The 11542-nt window shown below is 50.8% G+C and overlaps 1 protein-coding gene across 1 annotated transcript in view; it reads left to right on the top strand.

The window, feature by feature from the left end:
- Positions 1-11542, top strand: part of TXNDC5 (thioredoxin domain containing 5) — a 47556-nt gene that overhangs the window by 21700 nt on the left and 14314 nt on the right. The window contains exons 2-3 of the mRNA XM_032424716.1: positions 3777-3926; positions 8594-8699. Coding sequence (XP_032280607.1) covers positions 3838-3926; positions 8594-8699 — 195 coding nt within the window. The 5' untranslated portion in view covers positions 3777-3837. The remainder of the gene's footprint in view (positions 1-3776; positions 3927-8593; positions 8700-11542) is intronic.

The raw sequence follows: 11542 nt of genomic DNA, 5'->3' as shown, positions 1-11542 counted from the left end.
GGCGGGGGGGGCGCCGCGGCGGGCCGGGGGGGCGCCGGGCCGGGGCGCGGGGTGGGCGCGGGCTCGGACCGGGGGCGTGGGCGCTCGCGGCTGACGTGGCGCAGGGCGGCCGGGGCGGTGCAGGAGGGGGCGGGCCCCGAGGGGACAGCCGGGAAAAGGCCGTCCCGCCCCCCGCTCCCGGTCCCCCCGCCCCCGAATCCCCGGACCGGGGGAGGGGCAGGTGGCGGCGTCGCCCAGTGGGGCCACCCCGCCGGTCCCCAGCCCCCTCCTCCTCCGCAAACTTCCTGCGCCGGCCGGAGGCGGCGGCCTGCCGGTGCGGCCGGGACTCGTGGGCCACGTGCAGCGGCCGCCGGCCACCGGGGTCCGGCCGGGAACGCCCGGAGGTCTGATTCCGTGCACTCGCTGCAGGGCAGATCTCCTACACGGGGGATTAGTTGAAAAAAAAAAATAGGAACTCGCAAAGGTGGGATAACCCACTTTGTGTGTTCACTCGGTGGGAAGGGGTGGCCCAGGCAGAGGGGGGTTCCTATACTACCCCGGGAACCCGAGAGTAGTGCAAATGTTGGGGACCCCTAGGCAGCTCCGTATGGACGGGGAGGTGTGCTCTCGGGCCCCTCCACTCGAGGCTGCCCTCCGGCACCTCCACCCCTCTGCCCTCTTGGGGCCTGGTCTTCTGGTAAGTGTGAGCTGAACAGACGGTTCCTCCTGCCTTGGTTCTCCGGTGGAGGCGTCGCTGCGGGCCTCCGTGCCAACACCAGAGCCCCCTTCCCTGGGAGTTGTCCAACCGAAGGACTTCCTGACGTTCACATAAGCACAAGTAGTGCTTTCCTTCCACGGCCTAGATGCCCCGGGGAAGGGCAGTTCTCGTGGGGCAGAGCAGAAGACCAGTTCTAGGGCACAAGGCAGTTTGCAGGCTTATGGCAGCATTTGGCATTCTTCCCCCGAGCAGGAGAGAGGCTCTCGGAGATGTGGGAAAGGGATGTAGGAAGGAAGAGAGAGAAGATGCCCAAGAAAAACGGCTTGTTCAGAAAATGTGCGGGCGGAAGTTGGAGGAAACTTTTTTTTTTCTCTTTCCATATTGAGGCTGTTACTGTATTTCAGTTCGTTTGGAGTTAAGTTATCTTTGGGGGGGCAGGTCTGGGTCAGAGCTATCATTTATTAACAATGGATCTCTGGGGTTCATTGTGTTTCAACTTCCCAAGAAGCAGCCCGACTTGAAGTTTTGGAGCTACCAGTGGTCTGGAAATACTTTGTAGCATAAAATAATCTTTCATTATTAATAGTTATTCTGTGAAGGGATATTCTCAGAGTAACTATTCCAATTAAATACACTACTTAATTGGAGCCTATTTCAGTGGAATAAGTCCGTGGCTTTTTTCTTGTTTATTTTTTAAAGAAAAACTGACCTGTAGATATATAAAGTCCATGCAATGCCAATGGAGTTTTAATTTTGGAGTCTGTGTAGTACCAGCTAGTCCCAGACTGAGTGAGGGACAAGACTGGCAAATCTGGGCACTTGATATTAAGTAAATTCCTTTTTAGATGGATGTTCTCAGAAAAGTTACTTGTAAAGTTTTTGTTTGCTTCTTAATACTCTACTACAAAATACTTAAATAGAGGTGTGTGGGTTTCTCCGATGGCATTTAAGAACAGATTGGAGCTCAGATAGAATATGTTGTGGGCTACCTCTTTCCCCCCATCTCTTTCCAGTTTCCGTCTCTGGGATATTGGAAGCCCACGTGTGGCTTGGGGGCAGGGGTGGTATGTAACAAAAATACTGCCCTGTATATTTTTGCTCTGAACTTGGTAGATGTAAGGTTGTCCTACTGCTGTGGATTTTCTGCTAACATCAGGCCACAGCTTCTGTCTGGCCAGTTGCAGGTCACACTGAATCTGGTGACGATGAGGTCAAGGCTGGGGCCACCTCCTTGGGAGGACCAGAGGCTTTGCTGTATTACATGGCCACCAAATGAATTCAGCTACTGTCTCAGAGGTTCGTACTATAACCACAGGGGTCCCAAACCAGAAGCTCTGACTACACAGCACCTGTGGGTCAATCCATCACTAAGAAATTGCCAAACTGAGTCCCTGCCAAGCATGTGCTAGGTACTGGGAATACAGCTCTAAAAAAGAACAATGCTGGTCTTCGTGGCCCTTGCACCATTTAAATTATATAACTGAATATGTAACAGTATAACTTACATGTAGCACTACTCTTCCCTCACAGTTGTCTTCAGGAAAGAGGGAATCATCCTATATTCGAGTTTCTTATAAAGCAGGCATTCTCCTGGCTGCCCATGAAGTGGTGCACGGGGACCTACAGGAGCGGGAAGCAAACCTGTCCAGTGCTGCCTTTCAGTGCCGATTACGCATGTCCCCTGTCAGAAGAGAAAAGAGGCAAAGAAATTTAACACTGATTTTGTTGAGAAGTTACTCTGAGGACAGATTGACAATTTTAAGTGTTGGGTGTTCTTAGAAGCAAGCATTTTAAAGATCACTTTGAAAAGCAATACAGCAACTTTGTTACTTTGTAGACATCATGAATACACACCAGGTGAATGAAAACAAACAAGCCAAAAAAACAAAAAAACAAAAGAAAAACCCTCCATGTGCCATAATTCTGTGTGAGCGTACTTGAAGCTTGAGACAAAGTCTCCAGTGCTGGCTCTTACAGACTTCAAATAGGGCCTTGCAGACGGCTGATAATTAAAGAAGATGATCAGTTAAATGACTGAAAAAGTGATTTAGTGATGGGAGAGATGCTGATGCTGTCAAGAAATGGGAAGAGTAGCAAGAAGCAAGAATTCTAAGTTAATGTATTATTTTAAGTAGGTGATTTAAAAATGTACTGTTAAATTCATACAGTCAGTACACTTGGTGACATCAAATTAAGAAGTTTGGGTAGCCATAGACTTTTTTTTTTTTAAGATTTTATTTATTTATTTGACAGAGACACAGCGAGAGAGGGGACACAAGCAGGGGGAGTGGGAGAGGGAGAAGTAGGCTTCCTGCGGAGCAGGGAGCCTGATGCGGGGCTCGATCCCAGGACCCTGGGATCATGACCTGAGCCGAAGGCAGATGCTTAACGACTGAGCCACCCAGGCGCCCCGCCATAGACTTTTCTAAATAAAGCTTCTCATTAGAGAAAGTGTAGAACTGCATGAAATTTGAGGTTGCCTTGCATTTGCAGATACTTAGTTATTTAATAGTCCTGACTAAAAAGGAGCAATCATGGTGAGCAGGGTGATGTTGCCGCAGAAGAGGGGGGAGCCAGGGAGCTTTCCAGAGGAAGCAGAGAAGGGCACCAGACAGCCTGGGGAGTCAGAGCTGACTTCTTGGAGGAAGTGACACCCAGACTAAACCTGAAGGGCAAACAGGAATTTGCCAGGTGGGTCTAGGGAGTGTCCGAGCGGGTACCGATCCCCGGAAGGCAAGCCATGCTGTAGCCCTTCCAGAAAGCCGCAGGTGGTCCCATTTGGCTCCGGCCCGACTGCCAGGGCATGAGGGTGCAGGTGTACGGAGCGCAAATGGGAGGGCAGCCGGGGCCAGAGCCAGGCAGATGGTGGGCATGGGATCTTGCTGAGTTTCAGTTTCCTGCTGAGAACAATGCAGGGGCAATGGAGCGTGTGAGGCAGGGCAGTGAGGTTGTGACTTCGGTGGGGATGGTGGGCCGTCCTTCCCTGCGGGATCAGAGAGGTTCCCCCAGCCGTCGGGTCTGGAAGGGGCTGAAGAGGTGGGTCGGGCGCGCCCTGACCGGTCCCCACCCCCTGCTCCAGGTGCGGACACTGCCAGCGACTGCAGCCTACCTGGAACGACCTGGGAGACAAGTACAACAGCATGGAGGATGCCAAGGTCTATGTGGCCAAAGTGGACTGCACAGCCGACTCCGACGTGTGCTCTGCGCAGGGGGTTCGAGGATACCCCACGTAAGTGGGAAGGGCCCTTGTCTCCTGCCTCGCCCCGAGCTTCCCGCAGCCGTTTGTCAGCTGTGCTCGGCCAGAGGAGGTTCACGCCGAGCTTGTGGTAACTTGTTTGGTAGTTCCGAGGTGTGAGGAGATGATGAATTTAAGCGGGCCGTCCCTGTCGTTAGGGAAAGGACGCCTTGAGCGCTGGGTCTTGTCTCTATCAGATGCCTCCTTGTGCTTTGTTTGGAAAAAGCCTTTCATTAGCCAGTGGTGGGTTTTCCTGTTTATTAGAGAATGTGTTCGTGTGACAGGAATGGCGGTCTCCATGGTGTCCTGTCAGGCGTGATGCTCACAAGAACCTGGACAAGACAGTGTAGCTCATCATCAGTTTTGAGTTTTTGGTCGCTCTGTTATTCTTCAGCATCCTTCCTGGAGCAATTTCCCACGCGCCGAGCACAAGGGCCGTTTCTGTTGGCAAGAAAGGTGACAAACTGGAATCCAGAAGTTCTGACAAGCGATGCTTCTTACTCCCTTGACAGTTAAATTTTTTAGTTTTAAGAGATAGGAGTTGAAACTGGCTTAAGTAGCAAAAGAGGGGATTAATTAGAAGGCCATGGAAGAAGCTCTGAGACTCCACTCGCAGGGTTTGGGGGCCTGTCTTTCCTGCACTTCCCTTAAGGTGACTTACCTCTCCAGCTCTGCATCTCTTTGCTGTCATGCTGGGCTTGGGCTCCCCACTGACTGGCCCTGCTTGGATGGAGTGTTCATTCCAGAAACAGCCCTTGTGGCCGGAGAGGCAGGATATCGTAGGAGGGCAGCAGCATTCAAGTGAAGGGCCCTTCTCCAAAAAAGAGCAGGTGCTGTTTCCAAAAGCACTGGGGGGGGGGGCGGGTGGGGGTTGGCCATGGCACTCCCAAACTTTTTGTTCAAATTGATGAATGAAGTAAATTCTTATAAAACCTGGGCCTGTCTGCAAACCCAAGAGGCAGCATGGAAAAGGGGAAGGAACTCTGGGCTGGAACCTAGAAGCCACGTCCGAATCCCAGCTCTACCATTTACTTATCATGCAGCCCTGGCCACACGGTTTAACCTCTGAGTCTAAGGTAGGATGTTGATACATGATTTCATGATACGTGAAATAACATGTTTGCAAACACTGATCTGAGCATACCCAATAAATGCTAAGGTTTTCCCTAACATTTGGAAATTTGGCATTGTCGTAAAGGACACTGGACTTCTTGGTCTTTGGTGACTGCCGCTAATCTAAGTGCCATCATGCAGATCAGATCAGTAGAGAGAAAATTTCCTACCATGTGTACCTGCCCTAGAGGCATCACTGTCCTGTGCTTCATAGCATCGTCTTTAAAGGGAACTCAGCTTAGACAAAGAGCGTTGCAAAGAAGCCATCCGGGAGTAGTGGGAGCAGGTGAGGAGATAGAGGTTTACCTGTTGAGAGCCTGTCGCCTTCAAGGTGCAGGGGCAACCGAGATGGTTGGCGGTGGTGTCCGCTCTTCAACAGGCAGCCGTGTGGGGCCATGGGGCCGTCCACCCCCAGCCACACCCCTGGGAAGTGACACCGGACTCGTGATAGGCTGAGAAGGGCAAGTGTTAGGGGGCGTCAGAGGGTTCCACCTGGACCTGGTCGTAGGAGCTGTCTGGCTGCAACAGCAGTTACCCCATAGATGTTATGCACAGGTGTTAAAGATTTTATTTATTCATTTCTTGGAGAGAGAGAGCAAGCGAGCGAGCAGGGGGAGGAGCAGAGGAGAGGGACAAGCAGACAGACTCTGTGCTGAGCGCAGAGCCCGCCACAGGGCTCGATCTCATGACCCTGAGATCATGACCGGAGCCGAAATCAAGGGTGGGACGCTCCGCTGACTGAGCCCCCCAGGCGCCCTGTTAGTCACAGATTTTAAAAGAGCCACATTGGATCACGTGTCCTGATTTAGAAGATAGGGTCTCTCCAAGAACACCATGCACTGGTTTTGTGTCCTTAAGAAGAACTGGAAGTGAGCTCACACTACACTGAACACGTTGTTTGGGAAGGAACCTCTGTGTCCCTCACAGCCCCGCCCAAGTGCCTGAGGGCAGGTTTTTCTCCTAGAATGCGGGAGGCAGGGTGTGCCCCGGTAGGGCATTCGGGCATTGACCTGTGGGCATTGACCTGTGAGCGTCTGCTTCCTCTGACACGGTGTCCCCCCGCAGGCACCCGCAGCAGGGGACGAATGCAAATGCCTGAGCCGGTGGGTCAGTGCGGTCGTCTTTAGCCCTCCCAGCCCTGGCACCTTTAACTGAAAGAAAGGATGGCACGGGCAGGGGGTTTGGGTTCCCATGCTCCCAGGGGTGGTTCCGTGTGCTTCGAAAAGTGTTTGGAGGTCATGCTGTTGAGCCGGTAAGGAGTCTGCATCCTCTGGGGAAACCGTGAGCCGGGCAGGGCTGGAGGGGGTTTGCTAGGGCTGCCGACGAGCGCCACGCCCCCGGCGGCTGAAGAGGACGGAAATTTATCCTCTCACGGTCCGGGAGGCCAGCAGCCCAGCTTCGAGGCATCCGCAGGGCCACGGTCCCTCTGAAACCCAGAGGGGAATCCCTTCCTGCCTCTCCCTGGTGTCTCTGGCAGCTGCACCCAGTCCTCCGTCCTCACAAGGCCTTCCTCCTCAGTGCGTGTCTCTCTCGCTCTGTCCAAGTTTCCCCCTTTTTATAAGGACCCCAGCCATACTGGATTAGGGCCCACCCTGATATGCCTCATTGTCACTTGCTGACGTCTGTAAAGATCCTATTTCCAAATAAGACTGCACCCTGAGGGACAGGAGGCTGGGACTTCAACAGATCTGCTTTGGGGGACACAAGTCAGCTGGTAACACCATCTCTTCTGTAGTTCTGGGACCTTGATCACAGGTTTCCAGAGTGACCCACATGTGGAGATTTTCTCCTTGAAAGAGAAACAGATCACCGGGAAAAGCAAATACCCATGTGGAAGTTTGGGGCTGTCCTTTGGGCTTGTACCCTGTGGCCGCCTCCCCATCACCTCCTTCAGCCCATCCACAGTGAAGATTGGGGCCAGATGCCCCGGCCAGGCTGGAAGGCCTGTGAAGGAAGCCCTAATTCTATCCCTAGGCTCTGTGAACTTAAGGAAGCACCTCAGGCTTGGGCAGGCTGGAAAGGTTGCCAATCCAACAAGAAGAGATTTTTAAAAAATTGTTTATTTGTGTGTTGCTCACTACACTCCAGATCAGAAAAAGTCACAGGTTCGTCACTGCATTTAAACGTTAGCAAAGAAATGGGGAATGGGTTTGATAGTGCTGGTCCTCCTAGTATTTTGAGGATCCACGCCTTTTCCACTCTGAGGAACTGTGGTGGGGGAGGCACCCACTGGAAGAGAGATGGGGGAAGGGGGGGCGAAGGAGTGCATGAAGCATCTATTAGTTCTCTGTGGGCATAACTCATTTCCAGAGCTTCCTGAGGTCCCAGGGGTGGGTGCGGGCATTCATAATTGTGAGATCATACTTTGGAGTCACTCAAAGTGTTGAAGTTCGTGAAGTAACGGATATACTAGTCGGACTGGTTAGAGGTTGGCTTATTGTTAGGCTTGGAAAGGTAAAAGCTATGAGGAAGCAGGGCCTCTGTTCTTCGCCGGAGGCCCATCAGGGACGTCCCCTAAGTGTGTCACAGGATCTCAGGGTGGCTGAGGCCTGGAAGCCTGTGGTGATTTATTCCAGCCAACGTGCTGGTTTCGTGTACAGCTACGAACCTTCATTTTAAGGCCGTTGGGGAGTTCACTCCTCAAGCCCACAGTCCTGATCTCTGCATATCTCGGCTTTTGACACTCGGCTCCCGCACACCGAGCGTCCACTGCCGGAGTCCACGCTCGTGCCACAGAAGTGGAGGGGCAATATGGATGCATAGCTGGCCGAAAAATGCTCGTCTGTGTTTTGTTTCTTCTCTCACTAGCCACATACTCCCCTCCATGCTTGACACCTTCTATTCAGTTTTCTCTAGAGCATGTTTTTCCATTACCAGTGGGATGATACAGGATCTGGAAGTTTCGGCCTCTGGCAATGTCTTGCTCACCCACTAAAGGAAGTGCTACGCATCCTATCCGCAGATACCTTCAGAGGCTAATATATGTAGAAAAAGAAGATTCCTTCTCTGTGGGGAAGTGCATAGACCAACCAACCGATGTCAAGGCTGTTCTCATAGCTGGAAACGTGAATTCTCACAGAACCTGGACATTCATGCTTTACGAGAGTCGAAGAGCCGACAGGGTCGCCTGGGAATACATTGATTGCCCAACAGTGCTATTTCTAGTACAGTTTTGTTTTTTTAACAAATGCGGAATGTAAGAACTACTAAAGCCTAGGAGGGATGACAAACACCCAGCAGGGAGAAGCTTGAAAGGCCTGTCACCCTAATGCGCTTGGGGTTTCGTTCACAGTCTCGTAGGCTTGATGTGTTCCGCTCAGTCTTATTTTTCTTGAATAGATGAAGAAAGTTTTTAAAAGTGTGGGATTCAATGGATATGTGTTCTCCTAGGACATTATTTTCCTTTTTTTCCAAGTTCTAGCAGAGAGTGGCAGGTCTGTGCCAGGCTGAGGCCCACTGACCTCATCCCGACGGGACAGCGCCGTCTACGTGGAGCCCTCTGATGGGTTGAAAAATCTGCTCTGTCTTGTCCTCTTTCGCCCTTTCAGCTTGAAGTTTTTCAAGCCTGGCCAAGAAGCTGTGAAGTACCAGGGGCCTCGGGACTTCCAGGCGCTGGAAAACTGGATGCTGCAGACGCTGAACGAGGAGCCTGCGGTGAGTGCACGGGAGGCCTCCCTGCCTTCCACGCTCTCTCCCTTCCGACACTTCGGGGCGATAAAGAAGCCAGTTCAGGGGAAAAATTAAGTCTCCCATTTCAAAGCAACTTTATAGCCTTTAGAACTAATTGACCTTTGTAAGTAAAAATGAACTTTTTTCCCTTCCCAATTTTTGTTTATTGTGGTAAAATACATATGATACAAAAGTTACCATCTTAGCCATTTTTAAGCATACAAATTCAGTGGCTTTAAGTGCATTCACGCTGCTGAGCAGCCATCCCCAGGACTCTTCATCTTGTAGAACTGAAACCCTGTCCCCACTGAACACCAGCCCCCCGCAACCACCGCAGCTACTTTTGCTCTCTGTTTCCACTGCTCTGCGTACCTCAGTGGAAAAAGATGAACTTTTACAAGGCTTTTTATTATGGAAATATTCAAAGATGCACAAAAGTAGAAAGGGTAGTGAGTGGCTCTTGAACGAGGAGGACGGTAATGAAGATGGTCCCTTGTGCTGCTCCCCGACTTCGGCGGGTCTCCCGCCTTGCCGACCTTGCCGGTACTGTGTTAGCGGCCTTCCTGGCCCCCGTGCGGGGGCAGCGTCCGCCCTGGGAGACTGTCGTCTGTGACTCCTGCGGGGCGCGGCTCACACGTCCGCTGCCTTAACATCGGCCTCTGTGCCGCTCCCACGTGTATACGGTTGACACAGATTCTTTAGCGTCACAGGTTGACTTGGGGTCAGGAGCAGGCCTAAGCCCGAACCTCCCGTCCAGGCCAACCTCGGCCCTCTCTGGACACCACGGGCTGTCCCGCAAGGTGACCCCTCCTTTCCCTCTGGACTCTCAGTCCCTGAGGTGCTCACTGGCTCTGCCGATAATGTCATCGAATAAATACCTTCGCACTCTGAGTCTCCGTGGCCCTCCCTGCACTGAGCGTAACAATGTCAGGAAATTGTGGAGAGTTATGATTTCTGAAATATTATGTAAAGACGTGGCTGTGTGTAGAAGGCTACCAAGAAAATTTTATTACCCCCCCTCCACCTCCAATTGATGTTGGGAGTCTTCGTTTTGTTACACGTCATTATGGTCATGAACCATTCATTCATCCCTCCGTGCGTGGTACGTTCTGCTTCCCGCAGAGTGCGCAGGCCCACGGAGGCTGGGTTGGAGTTGACAGTTCGTGGCCGTGTGTTGGTGAGGGTCTGGAAAGATGGCCAGTGTCCCGTGCTGGATGAGTCTGATGACTCTGAGTGTAATTTCAGTGGAACAGTTCAGTAAGACTGCTTTATTGTGTGAGGTAGGGGCTCACTGCCTTAAAGGTGGTCCGTGTCCGTGTGCGGTTCCAGCAGGCTCTGGGGGGCTCTGCTGCTATTGGAGTCACTTCCCAGGGTGACTGTGTGGTCCTTTGCCCCCCCCCCCCCCCCCCGTATAGATGTCACGGTTCATCAGAAACCCACCTGCTACTCGGGTGCTGTTTTCCCTCCTGTTCTATAAAGTCTGTAATTGCATGGTACTGAATGAGTTTGGAACAGAGACTTACCTAATTTTAGGTAACAGGGAAAACCACAAACCTCTCAGAGAGTCAATTTGCATCTTTGTCAGGGCAAGAGAGTTACATGAGCAGGTGGGACTTTCATATAGATTTAAATTTCAGATTGTTCCCTCTGTGAAAATGTTCTCTGATTGGAGGAAGCCAGTTTTAAAGAGGGGCTAATAGTCTCAAAGAAACTTTTCAAGGTATTTATTTTTTTGCCAATATTTTTTTCCACCAAAAAGCCAGTCTTCTGTGATGACTTTATTCGAGAAACTAATAGCCAGTAAGTATCAGGACGGCAGAAGGACTGCATCTGGTGCCCCAAGCTCCCCTTTCGGGCAGTGACAGCCCCAGCGCAGGTAGAAGGGGTGTGGCTGCGTGGGACCCACGTGTCAGCAGTAGAGACCTCCCATAATTGCTGGAAACAGTGATTGATTGTAGGAAAGTTCAAACACTAAAACCTGATACTGCAGACCGGAAATTCTTTCCAATTTAAACTTGTTTTTTATTGTACGTGAAAACTTTTTAAAAAGTTCTTTATCTGTGTTTATACCTAAGTAACTTGATGTATACATTTGCATATTGAAACAGGATAAATGTAGATACCCCTCCCCCCACCACCGTGTTGTGGCAATATTAAAGAAACTCAAAAGAAACCCACTGCTTCCAACTTTATTTATTTTTTTTAAGATTTTATTTATTGAGACACAGAGATAGAGAGAGAGAGCATGAGCAGGGGGAGAGGAGAGGGAGGGGGAGAAGCAGACTCCCCGCTGAGCCAGGAGCCCGATACGGGGCTCGATCCCAGGACCCTGGGATCATGGCCTGAGCCGAAGGCAGATGCTCAACCATCTGAGCCACCCAGGTGCCCCTACTTCCAACTTTTAGATTTCCCTATTTGCTTCTGTATTATTTTTTCTTAAAGAGTTATAATCATATAAACATGGTTTTTTTCACGAGTGATATTTTTATAAAGTTACATCTTTATATTGATCATATTTTATATTGTCATGTGGATTTGCCATAATTCAACTTTTCTCTGTCAATGAATATTTAGGTTATTTATAAATATCAGAAATGCGTAAGGAACATGTTAATCTTTGTAAAAGACTTTTTTTTCTACTTTTGAATGATGTTTTTGGAATCTATTACCAGACATGAAATTACAAGGCAAAAGGAAAAAAAAAAAAAGGTCACACTACAATGATGGCTGCTGATGACTATTGTCTGATCACTTTCTTAAGACTCTGTACGCTCACGTTGTCAGCGGGGGAGAGAGGGCCTGTGTCTGTGCCCGCGTGTGCCCGCGTG

The sequence above is a fragment of the Phoca vitulina genome, unplaced genomic scaffold, assembly GCF_004348235.1.
Source record: "Phoca vitulina isolate PV1807 unplaced genomic scaffold, GSC_HSeal_1.0 scaffold31, whole genome shotgun sequence".
Classification (NCBI taxonomy): domain Eukaryota; kingdom Metazoa; phylum Chordata; class Mammalia; order Carnivora; family Phocidae; genus Phoca; species Phoca vitulina.
This window is presented reverse-complemented; position numbering and strand designations above follow the sequence as displayed.